Here is a 17,621-nt window from a genome sequence, read left to right on the forward strand (position 1 = left end):
GCTTAGAGTTATGAATTCCCTACCACAGCATATGTAAATCACCTAGTTATGCTATAATATGAAATATTGTCACAAAAAACTGGGTGAGACCTGTCAAATTAACATTGTTTGAAGAGATACAGGTGCATAGACTCAGCAGCTGCTTAGTGGGATAAAAGCTTCCCTTTTGTGGCGCACTGCAGATGCAGAGCTGTCAATCAAACTGAGAGAAAAACAAAAGAGTGCCGCCCACCTCCCCACCTGAGCTCATCACCATTTCCACCTCCACACACACACGCGCACACTTTATTTCTCACTTTTAAATGTGCACTCAGTAATTTTTTCCTCATTATAATAGTTTTTCTCCTTAAGGAATGAAGTGATTTTGCACTCACATGCGATGAAGACTCCAGTCATAACAGTAACCTTATAAAAGCTGTTTTATTCTATATGGAGAGGGTCCACACATGGGGGCTGCCATATTAGGAAAACATGACCAGACAAATACTACTCCCTTAATCTCAGTAAATGCCCTGTTATTGAACACTTTTACTCATGGATTAAATTAATCATGGCTTATTGTGAATAGTGAATTTCTACAATGGCATCTGTAACTATTGTGTGACATATTCAAAAAGTAACTTGGTGCACCTTTAATTTGGATTCTCAGATTCTATATTTTTATACTGTATTAATAAAAAAAGAATGAAATCTTAAATCTTAAATCAAAATAATATAAAGGTATAACAAACACTATCATGATGTACAAATACAGTAAAACATTCATTTGTTTTGCATCACAGCAAGTAGCATTTTTAAGCTTTCTTGGCCCAAATGAGAAATTCTGTTTACCTGGAACCCACGCTTCCAAAACTGTGCAATATGCTGTATTTGCTATATCCATTAAATTTATACGCTTTTTTATTTAATGCGTACTCGCGTTGCATTATGAATTGAGGCTGAAACATACTTAAGTACATGAACGCAGATGCTTCTAGCTACGCAAGCTTGATTTCGTGCATTGTTGTGTTCCAAAATGTTTCAGACCACAATTCACAATTTAAGTTGTAATTCTCAACATTGCCACAAGGGTTGCTATAGCGTGCATTCGTGTAAACTGTCCACTCCTATGGCGAGTTTTCTTTTTCAAGCCAACTACATACGTAGGGATGGACGATGCCACTTACTTTCTTTCTGATCCGATACCAAGTACTATTAAGGTCAAAATATCGCAGATATCTATTAAATGTTTTTTGTGTATGATTTCTGAGGACAAAAGTAATTTTAGCCACTTAACGTGTGTATGAAATATGATGCACAATGTTTGACGGCTCCTGTTTCACTCACTGTTCAAGCTGACGAGCCAAACAACCTATGGTATTTAAGTTCCACGTTTATGGCACCATCTAGTGGTTATTTGTGAAAACAAAAATGGTTTCAATGTTTATATCGATCTATTTAAAATGTTACTGATATTTTAAAATGAGTATCTGCTGAATATAAAGCCTTGTTCAGACTGCCACTAAAAATCAGATTTTTTGCATATCCAGATTGTATCCAGATGAGTTTCTGATAGTCTGGACAGCAAAAAAACACATGAAATCAAGATTTTTCCGAATCTGATTCAAACCACATCGGGAGGTGGTTTCAAATGCGATTTAAATCAGATTTTTTCAGATGCGTCTCAGTCCGGACGCTCTGGCTGCTCAAATCGGATTTCAAATGGTCTTTTGCGTCACTCTTAACACGACACACAACGATGACGTCAAAAATCGGTGACTGCAGCACGGAACATCACAATATTTACCAGTCTCCTCCGTCGCTGAGTTTTTCTTGTGCAACGGAGGAGTTCTGCACCGCGACTGGAGAGGGCGCTTATTTGGAGAGTAAGATGATGCACCTCCATTTTTCCTGCATCTGTTTTGAAAGCTTCGTCACATGGGTACGCCTATGTCTTTACCAATGCAAACCATGCAGATAGGTTGGTTATGTCTGAATGCGCAAATCTGATCACTTGCAATTAATAGTGTGGACAGTCTGCCTGAAAAGATCTGATTTGAGATTAAATCTGATTTGCCTGCAGTCTGAACATAGCCTAAGCAACTTGTGCTTGGTTAAAATTTTGTATATTATTTGATTGAAAATGCCCCTTTGAAATCCACGTATCAAATATGATTCAACAGACTTTTGAGGTTTATCTCTCAATCTACATTACACTACATTCATGCCCACCACAAAAAACATCACTTTGAAAATTCTGACCTATACATTTTATAAGACATATTTAAAGTGTGAACTAATATTTCGGTGTATTTTCATATCTGTAGCCTGCTCTGTCATTATTTGACATTACAAGCTATTATGATGTCCTGAGACCCAGCGAAAAAAGTTTTACAATTTCCCTTTTTTAAATGTCAATATAGTGTTTGGTGCATAAAATACATATGATAAAAAAATGTTATTGAAAGAATTATATTTTATTCAAATTGTATTTGAACTGTGATACGTTTCAATCCATATTTATAGAGCAAGTAGAGGAAGTTGTCATGGCCAAACTCTCAAACATTTGGTATCTCTGAAAAGCCCAGGGAGTCCTCTGATAATACCCCAAGATTTACCACTGTAGAAAAACTTACATAACAAATGTCCTGCACACAAATGAATCGCTGGGCCTCAGGAGAAAAATGACCTTTAAAGCCTAATGTACCAAATATGATACAGAAGAAAAAATACTTGCAAAAAATTTAATCAAAATCTTTTTATAGTTTGTCTAATAGCACTAAAAACAGTTTACTGTCAATATTTTTTCATATGTCAGGCTTTACAGGGATAATATTTGATTTAAAGTCCATCAAATTTTACATTTATAGACCTAACCTGCAAGTTACCAGACATCCAGATCTGTTTCACATTTATTATCAACAACAGAACATATTCAATCTTTTTTACTTAAATACATTTATAATAAACAAGGGCTGTGACTGAGCGCTGTCTACAACTGCTCATGAAGATTAGAGGAAGGAGAAATGGATACAATCAGGGGCGTAGATTCCAGGGGGGATGGGGTGGAGGTAACCCCCCATCCCCCCCCCCCCAATAATAAAAACAAGCAAATACAACCCCCCAATATTTATACCATGATTAATGTAAACATGTCAATTCTTCACACTGTAACCCTCCAATGTTCAAGCCAAATCTACGCCCTTGGATCCAATCATATGCAACTATTTGCTTATAGTCAATTGTTTTTGTTACTTTGAATCTTATGAAACGCAATCGTTTTTAGGGTAAATAAATAATAAAAGTCACTAGTTAAGTAAAAACCTTGAGTATCCATATTTTTATGCATGTATCAATCGTCTCAATACACCTGTAGGATCGATCTGTCCATCCTTTCTACTACAGTTACTGGTGCAGCAATAGTTTGAATATTGGAACATTTTAGAACGCAATTACGAACAAAATCAAGCTTGTGTTGCTTGAAGCGTTCACATACTTCCGTAAAGTATGTTTCGGCCTGAAGGAAATAATTGCAAGCTTACTACACGTCGAGAACCATAGTTTGAGAAACACTGCATTAAAGCTAAAGCTCCGGATTTTTCGGAAATAGAGTCGCACTTGAATGTAAGTCGCACCTGGTCAAAATCGCGTTGTTCAGAGAAGTCATCTTTGTATAGACCAATCCTATTGTTTACAAATATATCAGCGCATGCACAGTACGTGGTGGCAGAAAGCCGATAAGACTGTGTTAGATTTGACAGATTAGACGGTTAAACGAAAGTACAACACAAAACCACCATAAATACGCATGTATTCTTAACTATACAATTATTATAATGATATGAGTTACAAACATATCTGTAATAATGTTTGCTTTTTACGTTTGCTGCAAAGCAGTGAGTTGAAATGATTTTCTCAGTCTAGTCAGATCTGATAATGGCTTGAAGCTGTTTGTTGGTGCTAGTGGCGCAGAAATTAAATAATTTAGCTTTAAAGCAATGAGAAATGTGCATTATTTGCTAACTACCCGTAAACTGATTAAACATGTTTCGCTCTACAACATTTACAGATTTAGTTTAAATTGTATTCTTTCCAACTAAAATACAGTCAGTTGGAATCTGTGTGAATGGGAAATCCGGTGGCGAAGAATTTCCTTACGTGAATTTTGCATGGGGTTCAACAATTTCTTTGCCTGCAGAATCTCGCCGCGCCTTTAGGGTTAGTGGTTTGTTCAAAGGGTCAAAGGGTCGAAACATACTCTACGCAAGTACGTGTACTCAGTCGCATCATGCAACGCAAGCTCGATTTCACGAATTGACCACAATTCGTAACACACCACAAGTATGCGATGCATTCTCAAAGTTGCCACAAGGGGCACTATACTGAGACTATTGTGAAACTGTCTGCTTCTATGGTGAGTTTTCTCTTTCAGGTCAACTTCTCTCATGGTGGAGCAACAGTTTGAAGCAAATACTGCAGAGCAAGTAAGTTAAAGTGAATATATTTATATCAACTTACCTGAATAATAACAGATCCAGTTTAACGGCACAGACTTTTGATGGAGACTCTATCACCCCCTTGAGTACTGAGGTTTATCCCCACCACAGTAGCGCAAGAACGCATGTTAAGCATGATCAACCGGACCGTGCGCTGGCCAAGCGTACGCATCTGCATTCAAGTACTTGCGTAGAGTATTTTTCGGCCTCAACTATGAGCATGCACTTAAAAAAAATTGCTACCTCTCTTTCTGAAAACTCATACTAATGTACCAGTAGAGGGCGTTGTTTAGGTGCATTAGTGTTCCCTGTGTAGATTAAAATAAATAATGAAGAATTAGACTAGACATGGTATATTTAAACAGAATTACTCACTTTAATTTCAAGTGTTATGCAGGCAAAGATTTGTATTCTTTTTCCTCGTTTTGTTCACTCAATACCATAACACGTTTGTACAAAGTTATTTTAAAAATATCAATAAACTGCAGACTTTCAGTCTAACCTGGCAAAACCCCCATTATCAAATGCCATGAGGACAAAGAAACATCTTAGAAAAATGATTTACAAATGAGGTGTCACTAGAAAATATTAAATAAAAAAATCGGTTGCCACAGAAAATATTACCAAAAAACATCTATTTATAATTGTTTGGTATCAACCACTTCTTTTAGACTTATTTTTTTTCCTCTCTGAAACACGTTATGGTGTGAAAAGTCAGATAAATTAAAAGCCATGCTTTTACTTTCTAAAAGGACCACGTTTAGAAATAACAGATCGTTACTAAATAGATTAGCGAAAATGAACCATGCAGCACGTTATCTCTGCATTAACAGCGCACAACACACATTAGCAAATACTAATATAAGGATAAATAATAAATTACACACAGGCGTCATCTACTCGTGCTGTGTGGTAACCAAAAAGCGGGGCCTGAAATAAAACACACTATAAAAAATAAAGATAACAATAAGCAAACCTGGAAAACTCACGAATTAGAATGCAACCACACAAATTTCTGAACATCGAACTGAACTAAGTGGCTTTAAACAAAAGCTGCTTTTCCGTCATCGGGCCGAACGGTTTCAGTAGCATTCGCACTAGAGAACGGCTCGGTACGATAATAAAACCGTTCCCGGAACAACTTTAGTACGTGGCGATGATTTGCCACTTGCCAGGCAGTCCTTTCAAATCTTGATTTCGCAGCACCACAATGGAACAAGAAACCGTGAACTGGAACACCACGATTCCACAACGAAAACAGTTCGGCCCGATGGTGGAGAAGTTTATAAAGACATCCGGTACCATCGGTATTTATGCGTGAAACAGGGTTGAATCTCTTTGAAGTGATCACGAATGTCAATGGGCAACAGGTGGACACACATTTGAAGAAAAGAGCCGAGCACTGATGTGGGTCGAGGGTTGGGCTCAGGACCCAATCTACATCTCAACCAGATAATATCTCGTCTTCACTGGCCAAAGTATTCAGCATTGTATAAAAAGATTGTGTGGTCAGCTGGGCACTATGGCACACGAATATATTTTTAAATGAAGCCAACATCGCCACCCAGCCGTAACGTTGTGGTACTGCAGTCTTTGTTAAGGCATCAGAGTACAGTTCATACAACTAGAGAGAGATAAGAGAGAACGTCTCTAGATGTTTTCCGTAAAGAAACCTATTTTACCCTTTGGTAATGTAAACATGGTTTTACAAAGATTGTCTTTATAATATTGCTTTCATTGAACATAGCATGTTTAGAAAGCTAGATTTGATTTTTTTCTTTCTTTTACAGAAATGTCTTTCAAATCACTATCTTGTCTTAAAGGGACAGTTAATCCAAACATGAAAAGTCTGTCATTGTTTACTCACTCTCATGTTGTTCCAAACCATTTCACTGTCTTTCTTCAGTGGAACACTTTCATTGCATCTTTTTATCCATAGAAGAAAGTAATGTGGGTTTTGAACAACTTAAGTTTAATTTTTAGTAAATAATGAAAGTTGTTTTTACTCTTATATCCCTTTAACTGGAATGCATCGTTTGTAAATTAAATGTGCTTTTTTTTAAACTGCCCATAAATCATTTTCTATACTCTTATTTCTCCTGTATAAATTTGATTTTACTGCCACAAATCTGCACAAGTTCAATGTGTCGGGACACGTTCCTCTTGTGCAGAGCAGAATATTATAATTATACAAGTCATCCAAAACGCATGGCCTTACAGGCCCGGCTCCACGGGGGGCCTGGCCCACCCAATCATGAACTTGGCCCACCTTGAGAACGACACCTAGACCCACCCCTCCAACTGTTCGGCCCACCCGGCGGGTCCTATGGCCCACCTTACATCTTAGTGCTGGAGCCAGGCCTGCGGCCTTAATTCCTAAACCATTCTGTACGTGAGGCTGTGATTGGTCAATAACTGACCACGTCACTCAAATAGCTTGTGCTAAGGTTCTTAAAGGGATATTTCAACCAAAATGTGAATTCTGAAATCATTTACACATCCTCATGTTGTTCAGAGGAGATTTTAGCCAAAATGACAACCTCAGTCACCATTCACTTTAATTGCATGGAAATAGATGCAATGAAAGTGAATGGTCAAAGAATGATGTAAGAGTAATTGATGACAGAAGTGTTATTTTTTGGGCGAACTATCCCTTTAACATGCACTAACGATTTTCATACATCTGACTGCTACCAACACAGATCATGTGCAACCTCCTGGCCTGATCGCATGCAAAACTACAGACCAATGCGCGATTGCAGCTGTGAAATGCGAGGCTCCAAGACAAGATTTTCATCCCCGACTGGAACAAACTGTATACTCAATTAATAACAATTTTGAAAACATAAACTTTTTGTGCATAGCCACACATTTTCAGTCATCAGGAAACTTCTTGTGCTACTCGAAATAAAACAAACTCCATCATTCAATGCGTAATCTTTTGTCTTCTTACAGCTCATATTATTTCCATAGATTATTTTTGTCATAATATTTGATAGTATTAAATTTCCATTTGAAAAAAAAAGAAAGAAAATGAATTAACTACGCTCAAACATCTGTCCATTCTCAATAGAAAAAGAAGGAACATAAACAAATGAACATTTATAAACAAAGAAACAATAACATGGCGCTTTTTGCCAATAATATTTGGAGGGAAAACTACTCAAACTCCTCCTCTAAATTGTTTGAAGTCGTGGGCGTGGCCGGGTTCGAATCCTGCGAGAGTGACGCCACGGTAACATTCTGCGGCGAGCCCAGGACCTCGTCCACATCTTCCTCCATGTCCTCTGTGGTGATGATGGTAAGTGCCGCCCCACCTTTCTTGTTCTGGTGGGTTTTGATATGCTTTGACAGGTGGTCGCTCCGCATGAACCTCTTGGAACATTCCGGACACTCGAACCTCTTCTCACCTGATTGGGACAGGGAGAATTATTTCGTTTATGCAGACTGAAGCAAGAAAAGACAATAGTTGTGTCTGTTAGTAGTCAACCGATACGGGTTTTTAAACGTCCGATGCCGATATTTAGAGAGCAGGGTGGTCAATGTAAAATCGAATTTATTATATAACATTTATTGTTTACTAAAATTATATAATACTTATGTTATACAATTATGATAATTATAATTATAATGATTAAATTACATAATAATTTCTGGCGAAATTCTAAAGAAAAATCGCAAGAATCCTATGCAGAAAAGTTTGAAATTTAATTACAAATATATTCAAATTTTATTTAATACCAAAAACTATCAATAGATAGCTCAATCTTATTAAAATGGACTATCATAATTAGAATAATCATATAAAAAAATTATAATACAATTAAAAACAAAAATTCTGGCCAAATTCTAAAGAAAAGAATTCCTTCTGTTATATATGTTGTGTTGTGCCTAGATTTTTAAGGCAAGAACGCGTTCGGTCTGAACGGCCCCTTAGAAAGTAGGCAGTAGACAGCAAAACTGCTCGCTGGGTTTCTGAAAAAGAGCCAGCATTTATTCAAAATATTTAAATACAGAAACAAAATGTGCATTATCCACACTAGGATGTAGATTGTGCCAGGAAGTAGATTTTAAAGCTGATAATCTTAAAATTACCGACACAGAGTTTTAGCAATGTTTATTGCATGTCAGCGCCATCAATTTTAGTTTCAGCCTCTGTGTGAATCTGCGCAGTTTGTACAGGTGTGTGTACCCGTATGTGTCCTGCGATGTCGCTGTAGCTCGTCGCTCCTTGTAAAGCGCTTTCCGCAGAAGATCCAGTTGCAGACGAAAGGTCTTTCTCCCGTGTGCCAGCGCAGGTGAGCCCTCAGGTGAGATGTTTTACCGTAAACCTTTCCGCAACCCTCCATATGACACACATGCTGTTTCTTCTTTGAGGGGTCGCTGTTGTTTCTGTCAAAAGAGCGACATACAGAAAATTGATGTTCAGAATTTTCAGTACCTTTTCAAAACACACATTCATTATGTTAAAACTGGTTTTTGCATAGGAGATTTTCTGTGCATCTTGCTATTTTGCAAATATGAGTAGTGCTCAGTGGTTGCCAGGCCGTTGCCAAGTGTTTGCATGTACATTGACTGGTTGCATGCACGCTGCAGTGTGGTTTCTAGGGTATTCTGGGCAGTTGGCAGTTGGTTGTTGCGGTGTTCTGGGTGGTTTCAGGTGGTTACTTCCTTGTTGGCTCAAGTCAAAAGTTCCCACCCCAAGTCTAACAGTTCTGACCATAGCACAACATTTGCTAAAGTTATGTGAAATTTAATACTGAGGGTTTGTTCAAACCCACACTGTTTTACAGTGTTGGTACATCTTAGCATTTTTACAAAGTCTTTTACAAAAATAAAAAGTCAGAAATTAGAGTGTAAACCATAAACTACTTTGTGTGTAAACACCCTTAATCTCTTTCTGTACCACTCCTCCTTTACTCCCTCTTTCCCTCTCCTTTTCTTTTTGGCCATACCTCCCCTCTCCATCTCTGCAGTTGGGACAGGAACAGGCCACCCTGCGTAGTCTCTTGCTGGGCTGACCTTCTTGGTCAGAGAGGCTCTGGACCTGCCCCATCTGATCCGGACTCACTGCACCCAGGGTCGTGCTGCTGATGTTGCCAACGGTGACCGTCACTGGGGCAGACTGTATTTTGACCCCCTCTTGACCCTGCTGCTGACCTGTGAGACAGTTGAAACAGTACAGGTGATTAAATCACACTCTAGGCAGTAGACTAAAAAAACTGGTTAAAATGTCAATAGATGACAATGACACTTGGGGAGGTAACCCCCAATAATCAAAACAAGCAAGTACAACCCCCGATTATTTATACCATGGTCAGTGGAAACATGGGTAAACACAAGCATAAACACTTGTTGGGAGGTGGAACCTTTTTAATGTGTCTGCCCGGAGTCATTACAGTGATGCACACTTCTCAACAGCGCTTCACTCTCATGATGGAGAAAAGCGCTATTATTTCATGTACAAAACAAGCCCAGATGGGACTTTCAGCCTATATGTAAGACGCATTTTAATTACCACAGAAACATGTCAAGTCTTAACTATCACTCCTCTTTTCCCGTGGAGTTAAAAGTGATGCTTGACGCTGGCGTTGATGCTCTGACGCGAATCATGAACGCAGCTTTGCTGTAACAAAGTGGATAGTCACGGTCTACCGACAGATTAATATGTGTATATGTTGTTAAATTTCAACATTTTCAAAATTTGCGATTAATCGCGATTAACTACAAAAAATATGCAATTAATCGCATTAAAAAATTTATATATATATATATATATATATATATATATATATATATATATATATATATATATAAGGTCTGTTGATTTAACATGTTAATTTGGTGCGATTAATTATATAAAAAATAACACGGAACAAAATGAACGCAATTAAACATGTCCCCAGACCGTAATTCAAGTTTTGAGTACCACCTGCTTTCTCCAGGGGGCAGTAAGCAAATCTCACTTTATAGGCAATGCACAGCTTATACAGACAGAGAACAAACCACACTTACCGAGAGCAGACAACACAAGATGAGAATGCGTTCTTGCATACAAACGACGGAGCACAAATACGAACACAGGGATCTCAAGACGTGTTTTTCTAAGTTTCAAATTTTGTTTAACTTGGCACAGCGGCCTAAAAACGGTATGTTTATGACGCAGCTGTACATTGACACGTCCTTAAACAAGCCCTTATAATAAATCTCGGACTGATTGACGAATTCAGTTGCAAAATGGATAGCTGTGAACTGTATAGGGCAATGATAGGCTTATGATAATTAAAATGGAAATAAACAATATATTGCATTCTAAAGCCGCTTTTTGTATTGCCTTTTTTAATGCTTTACTTGTGTGCCAAAATAATGTCATGCATTTTAATTATCTGTATTATTTTTTTATAATATATATATTTTATTTATAATTTAAATATATCTATTTATAATTATTTAATAATTATATATTGAATTATTGTTATTTGAGGGGCTTTCTCAGCAAATATTTATGTATGCGATTAATTGCGATTAATTCGATTAATCGGCATAATGTAGTTAATTCGATTAAAATGTTTAATTGATTGACAGCCCTAATAAATATATAATTATACATGATTATTATAAATGATAATAAATAATATATATAAATATTATATTTTTTTACATTGTATTAACAAATAAACATAATTAATGTAATACATTTAAAATTAAATATAATAAATGATGTAATATAAAATATCATATAATCAAACAAATAAATAAATGATAAACAAATCAATATACTCTATACATAGAAAATATACATCATAAACAACAATCGAGGTACTGAAATTATTTTCTATTTTCTATAATTACATTTGAAATACTTATTAATATAAAAACATTTTGTAACATGGGAAGTTGTGAAACAATAAACATTTGGAGTCATTGTGGTCCGACGCTACCTAAAGTACATCTCTAGCAGAAATCTGTTTTCTCCTCTGGGAGAAAAGCCAGAGAAGGGTGGAACGTAACTTGAAGAGTCTGAAATCTGACACCTCACAAAGGATTTCCAAACAACATTCAGACTCCAACTCATAAAATATAAATGCATTAATTTGCCGTTTTACTGCATAAGTAATAAAGAGAATATGATAAAAAGACATAACAGCATTTTATGCTACTGTTCCAGTCAGCGGTTTTACATAGTTTGATGTTGCTACATCTTTTGGATGTATGGTTACAAAAAGTTTGTGGCATTGTGATAATTCTTGCAAAATATATTGATAACATCTGCTAATTGAGAGTGTTACTACATACACCAGATTCTTAAAGTCAACATGATACAGCATTCTCAAAGCAGTTTACTTCTGTAATGTGACAAATTTATGAGTGAACAAGAAAAGTAGGGTGGGACTTGATTATATCCATTGGCAATTGGTTGGATTGTGGATAGTGGTCTCTGAATGACAGGTTGTTTGTTAGGAGACAGGGTTGAAAACGGCAGTCGAAAACTCATTCCAGAGGCATTCTGATGAAATATTTTTAATTTGGAATAACATGCACCGATTATCATCATCATCACAAATCATCATCATCATCAATTTCATTTGTAAAGCACAATTTAAAAACAACAACAGTTGACCAAAGTGCTCGCAAGAACTTTTTAAATACAATAAAACCCACAATAAAACATAATATAATATAGACCCAAAAGACATAAAATAACAACATTTGGGGACATTTGGTCCCCACAATGTAGTATAAACATGTACACAGACACACACACACACACACACACTCACACACACTCACACACAGACACACACAGACACACACAGACAGACACACTCACGCACAGACAGACACACAGACTCACACAGACACAGACACACACACACACACACACACAGACAGACACACAGACAGACACACACACTCACACACACACACACTCACACACAGACAGACACAGACAGACACACTCACACACACACACAGACACACACACACACAGACACATAGACACACACAGACAGACAGACAGACAGATACACACACACACACACACACACAAACAGACAGACAGACACTCACACACACTCACGCACACACACTCACACACAGACAGACAGACACACAGACTCACACACAGACACCGACACACACAGATAGACACACACACTCACGCACACACACACACACACACACACAGACAGACAGACACACACACACACTCACACACACACACACACTCACACACAGACAGACACACTCACAAACACACACAGACACATAGACACTCAGACACACACACACACACACACAGACAGACAGACAGACAGATACACACACACACACACAGATACACAGACACACAAACAGACAGACAGACAGACAGACACACACTCACACACACACACAGACAGACACACTCACACACACACACAGACACACACACAGACACATAGACACTCAGACACACAGACACACAGACAGACAGATACACACACACACACACAGATACACAGACACACAAACAGACAGACAGACAGACACTCTCACACACACACACACACACACACACACACACACACACACAGACACACAAAAACTCACACACACATACACTCACACACACGCTCACGCTCACACACGCACAGACAGACACAGACACAGACACACACATTATTTTAATGCTTGGTGACTTCTACACTTGCCATCTCAACACACACACAAAAAGTGCTAACTAGATTCTATTAATCTGTGTGATTTTCAAGACTTAATTATTTATTGCAAGACTTAATTACAGAAAAATACTTTCTTCTTCTTCTTCACTGTTTATTACCGTTTTTATGAATATGTTTTTTATTGCTGTTCATAATCTTGCTGTTCGTTATCTTGCAATTTTTACACTTAATTTACTTCACTGACTGAATTTGAATTGAAGTTTCATGTTTGCAAAATAATTGGTTTGTAAGAAAATGTTTACTCTAAGTCTTCTCTTTGTAACACCATGCTCAAGTTTGACTGCAAACATAAAAAAGCTCAACTTTGACAAATAATAGTCTTTAATTATATCTAAATTTATATCAGATTCATAACTTGTGATAATGTCTAGAAATGAACTTTGTTACAATATTGGTCTACACAGTGACCAGTCAGCATATGACCACAACATTATTTTAAACAGGTCTGATGTCACAAGAATCATGGCTGCCCAGGTGTGATCTTACCTTGCATGCCGGTGATGGTGAGCGGTACACCCTGCACCTGGACCCCAGCCGTACCCAAACCCGCGATATTCACTGTCTGCACCCCTGTCCCAGAGGACAGCTGTGCGGCGCTGAGCGTGATGGGCGACCCTCCGAGCGTTAGTGGGGCGATTTGAGTGAAAGTGCCCCCGCTCGCATTTGACGTCACTGGGGCGAGAGTCAGCTGTTGGGGTAAGCCCATGTTCTGCAGCTGAACGGTCTGCCAGCTGATCTGCCCTGAGGGCGTGAGAGTTGGCGTTCGGATCAGAACCTGCGTTGGGTTCTGGAAGGCCTGAAGCTGGAGGTTCTGCTGGACTGGTTGTAAAGTCTGGCCTGGTTGGATCTGTATGGATCCCTGTACCACCTGCTGCTGGGGCGATTGGATCTGGACCTGTTGGAGAACCGGATGACCCACGATTTGGAATTGCTGGATTTGGCTGGTCTGTTCTGATGCGGGTTGAATCCCGTTGGATTGAGCTATGTTCTGGGCGTCCGTCTCGCCCGACTGGCCCTGATTGTCCTTCTGGGCCTCTGTAGTTCCAGTGGACACCACAGCTGTTGTAGGTAACGTCATACCATCTGTAGAGGTTGCAACAATGGAATCGGTTCCTGACGAAGTCGTTGTGCAAGCTGAAACACCCGTGGATTCGGCGGTACTAGCGACGGTTGTCGTCATCAACTGGTTGCCATTCGAAATACTTCCATCACTTGACTGGACTAGCTGAACAGACCCTCCACTTCCAGCAACGTTGTTGATAACCGGTAAAGCCAACGTTACGCCGCCAAGATTAATTGGCAACGTAGTCACCATAGGCGCTTGCGTACCCTGAATGGTTTGCAATTGGAGAGGGAATGACGGCCTGATCTGAAGCGGAATCGTCTGATTGGCTAGATTCTGCGTGACGATGCTGGCCGACCCCGCCCTTTGGGACGTGGCCAAAATGGCTTGGTTGTTTCCGGTAGGGATAAGCTGGATCTGTTCCGGCTGAACGCTTAAGGCCGCAGGGTTATTTGGACTTATTTGGATCTGCTGTCCATCGGCGGTCTGCAAATGCGGAATCACCTGATATTGAATTCCGCCTGTTGAGTTAGGCAAATTCTGCACCTGGATGATTTGAAATTGTTGCTGTTGCTGTCCAGCAGGCGCATTATTTGAAGTGACCGCCTTAAACTTCCGTCCAGCCGTGCCTTCACTGGTTGCAACCCCTGACTGCTGAACGTTGTCCTTGGTTACGGTTGCAGCCGCAGCAGCAGGGGAAGTCGCAATGATCTGCCAGCCATTTCCTGTTAACTGCGCAGGAACTAGCTCGAGCTGTTGCGTAGGGTTCTGGAGTTGCAGAAGACCCTGATTCGGGTCGATAATTATCTGCTGTGGTGTGGCACCCTGACCGTCACCACCAACACCTCCTATTTTGCTGCATGTCGCTGCAAGCAATGCGAGGGGGGATGGCTGTGCATCCTACACAAACACACACACACAAAAAGAGTAGTGTGATGCCAGTGTCATCAGTTGTGGGCGGGTGTGTGAACCACGATCTCTCCATTTCTCTTTGACAGGTTTGAGAGACAGGCTCTTTATAACAAAACACATTCTAAGACAATTCAGATAAAACAAGCTTATTATAAATAATAATATCAAACAAAGTGGGGCCTAAAAGTCTGGGACTACTAGTGAAAATACTAATATTTTGCATTCTTTGAGATTTTATGAAAAGCATAACAATGAGTAAAAAGTTGAATTGAAAGATTAACATACATGTCTTAGTATTTAGTATGTCCCTCTTTTGCTTCAATGACAGCATGCACTCGAGCTGGCACGGACTCCACAAGTTTGTAAAAAACCTGATGATTATGTCAACCAGTACGATTTGAGAATGCTTCAATGGAAGTAAAGAAATCTGACCATCTGTACAAATGATTTAACATGGTCAATACCACAATTGTGGTTCTTCGATTAGGCTAGAGATCTAGAAGTAGTGCATATTATTTCTTATTCATTTTACATTCCAACTTTTCATTGTTTTAAATATTTCAAATGTCCACATTTTTCAGTGTGCCTTCGATCTTTGGACCCCACTTTTTGAACAAATGCATTATAATTAAATGTTTGGTAATGCGTGCCAATTCTAAAATCCTTAAAGTGTTACATAACACATTTCACAAATGTTACACACACAAAGCACAACAGGTTAAGACAGGAACAGCGTATAACTGTGCTGAAGCAATAATCAGGAAGTGCTTACAGTGCAAAAACTGAGCTGCACACAAGCAACACCCTTCCATCAAAACTTTACATTTCTAATACCTGTGATCCACAACTTTTCCCTTTCGTACCCCCTTCTCCACTGGTTTTCCCCCCATCTGTGGCCATTGCTTCCATTTTTGGCTCTGTAAAAAGAGTTTTATGTCAGATTAAAAAAACATAAAATAAAAAATGTGGGGAACTGTAAATTAAATACATGCAATAACACATTACACTTAAAAAAGCATCAAACAAAATAATGAAAATATGAAGTTTAACAATGCAAAACCTTCCTGGATATTTAAACATAGAAGCATTTCCTAAAGCAGGAATGCTTGTCCTTTACAAGCATTGCACAAGCCCAAAAACTGATCAATGGGCACAAATAAACAGCAGATCCCATATTAACCTAAGGTGGGACACAGATGGATAAATGGCACAGATGCACGCTTGGAGAAATAAGGGGTGGAGACGCATAAGGAGGGGAGGGTACGTACCACTCATTCCGCATTAATAAACTCGGAGAGGAGTTGTTTAAGAGAGAAAAAAAAGGCCGGACGCCGTGGAAGGAAGGCAGGCAGGCAGCACCCCAGAAGAAGGACGGCCTATTTTCTCCAGCGGCTGCAGACTGTGGCGCAGCTCTGACGCACGGACCCACCCCGCCAGGAAGGGCGGTGCCAATGCAAAAACACCCTTCAATAACAGAGCACAAAATGCCAGTGGAGTCCAAGCGGGTCGGGTCCAACAGAACCAGTCCTGTGCGCCTGTGTGTGTCCGGCCTACTTGAATTAAATGATATTCCTCCGCGGATATATTTGCAGATCTGTCAAAGAGCTCCGTGCGCGCGAAGGCCCACCCACTGCCATTTAAATATCTATTAATGCCAAACCATCACGTCCGGGCTATGTCTCTCTTTTCTGTCGGGCCAGGATGAGTTTGAATGAGATTATTCCGCGGAATTCTCTCATGAATTTTCACTTTTTTAGTGCACTATTGCCTTTGGAGCCTCACTAAAAATTGCTATGGCTTTTGTGGGCGGATACTCCCCGCCCACATATTCAGATTGGATGGGAACCGACTGCCGGCGCGGTGACGTATGGGGCTTGTAGTTTAACAGAGCGCGCGGCCCGTTCGCTCTCATCGATAAAGAACTACAACACCAATGACGCTCTACGCTGACGTGCTTGACGTTCCGTAAGGGGGTGTTATCACGTTCGGTTGTTCGGAATGAAGAAGGACGGGCTCTTGTGGCATGTGGGGGTTGGGCGAGTGGAAACGGGTGGAGAAACAAGAACCAAAAGCCTGGTTCGGTCGAAAAAACGCGCAACCCACTCAAAATACACGCCCCAAACCACACGCAGCCTAACATAATTGTTAAAAAACGGAAATAAATAAACACCGCACTAAATAACTGTCGAATGTAATTAGGAGTGCTATAGGTTTCATTTTGCTTTGCAATGGCTGCACCTTACAGGCCCATAAAAAGTATTTGGACACTTAAAAATGTATAAATGTCACTGCATTAGTAAACAAAATAACCAGCTGGCATTTAATTTAAAGAAAAATACCACGCGCGCGCGCACACACACACACACGCTTTAAAAGTTAAATATGTCACAAAAAAGTGTCAACATGAGATATTTAGTTCAAAATGAAGTATTTGTGACATTTTGG

General features: G+C 39.3%; 1 protein-coding gene across 4 annotated transcripts; it reads right to left on the bottom strand.

Annotated features, from left to right (window-relative positions):
• Positions 1-290: 290 nt before the first annotated feature.
• On the bottom strand, positions 291-16,962 carry LOC127425015 (transcription factor Sp4-like). Of its 4 annotated transcripts, none has more exons than XM_051670593.1 (6): positions 16,445-16,962; positions 16,011-16,093; positions 13,688-15,164; positions 9,431-9,635; positions 8,668-8,867; positions 291-7,885 (listed from the first exon to the last, which is right to left on the bottom strand). In XM_051670593.1, the coding sequence occupies exons 1-6, from the start codon at positions 16,449-16,451 to the stop codon at positions 7,635-7,637; spliced, it is 2,223 nt and encodes a 740-aa protein (XP_051526553.1). In that variant the 5' UTR covers positions 16,452-16,962; the 3' UTR covers positions 291-7,634. The 4 variants fall into 4 exon arrangements, with proteins under 4 accessions (XP_051526553.1, XP_051526554.1, XP_051526552.1 ...); XM_051670594.1 differs by lacking the exon at positions 16,445-16,962 and adding an exon at positions 16,357-16,378; XM_051670592.1 differs by lacking the exon at positions 16,445-16,962 and adding an exon at positions 16,241-16,352.
• Positions 16,963-17,621: the final 659 nt, after the last annotated feature.

This window comes from Myxocyprinus asiaticus, chromosome 34, assembly GCF_019703515.2.
Source record: "Myxocyprinus asiaticus isolate MX2 ecotype Aquarium Trade chromosome 34, UBuf_Myxa_2, whole genome shotgun sequence".
NCBI lineage: Eukaryota > Metazoa > Chordata > Actinopteri > Cypriniformes > Catostomidae > Myxocyprinus > Myxocyprinus asiaticus.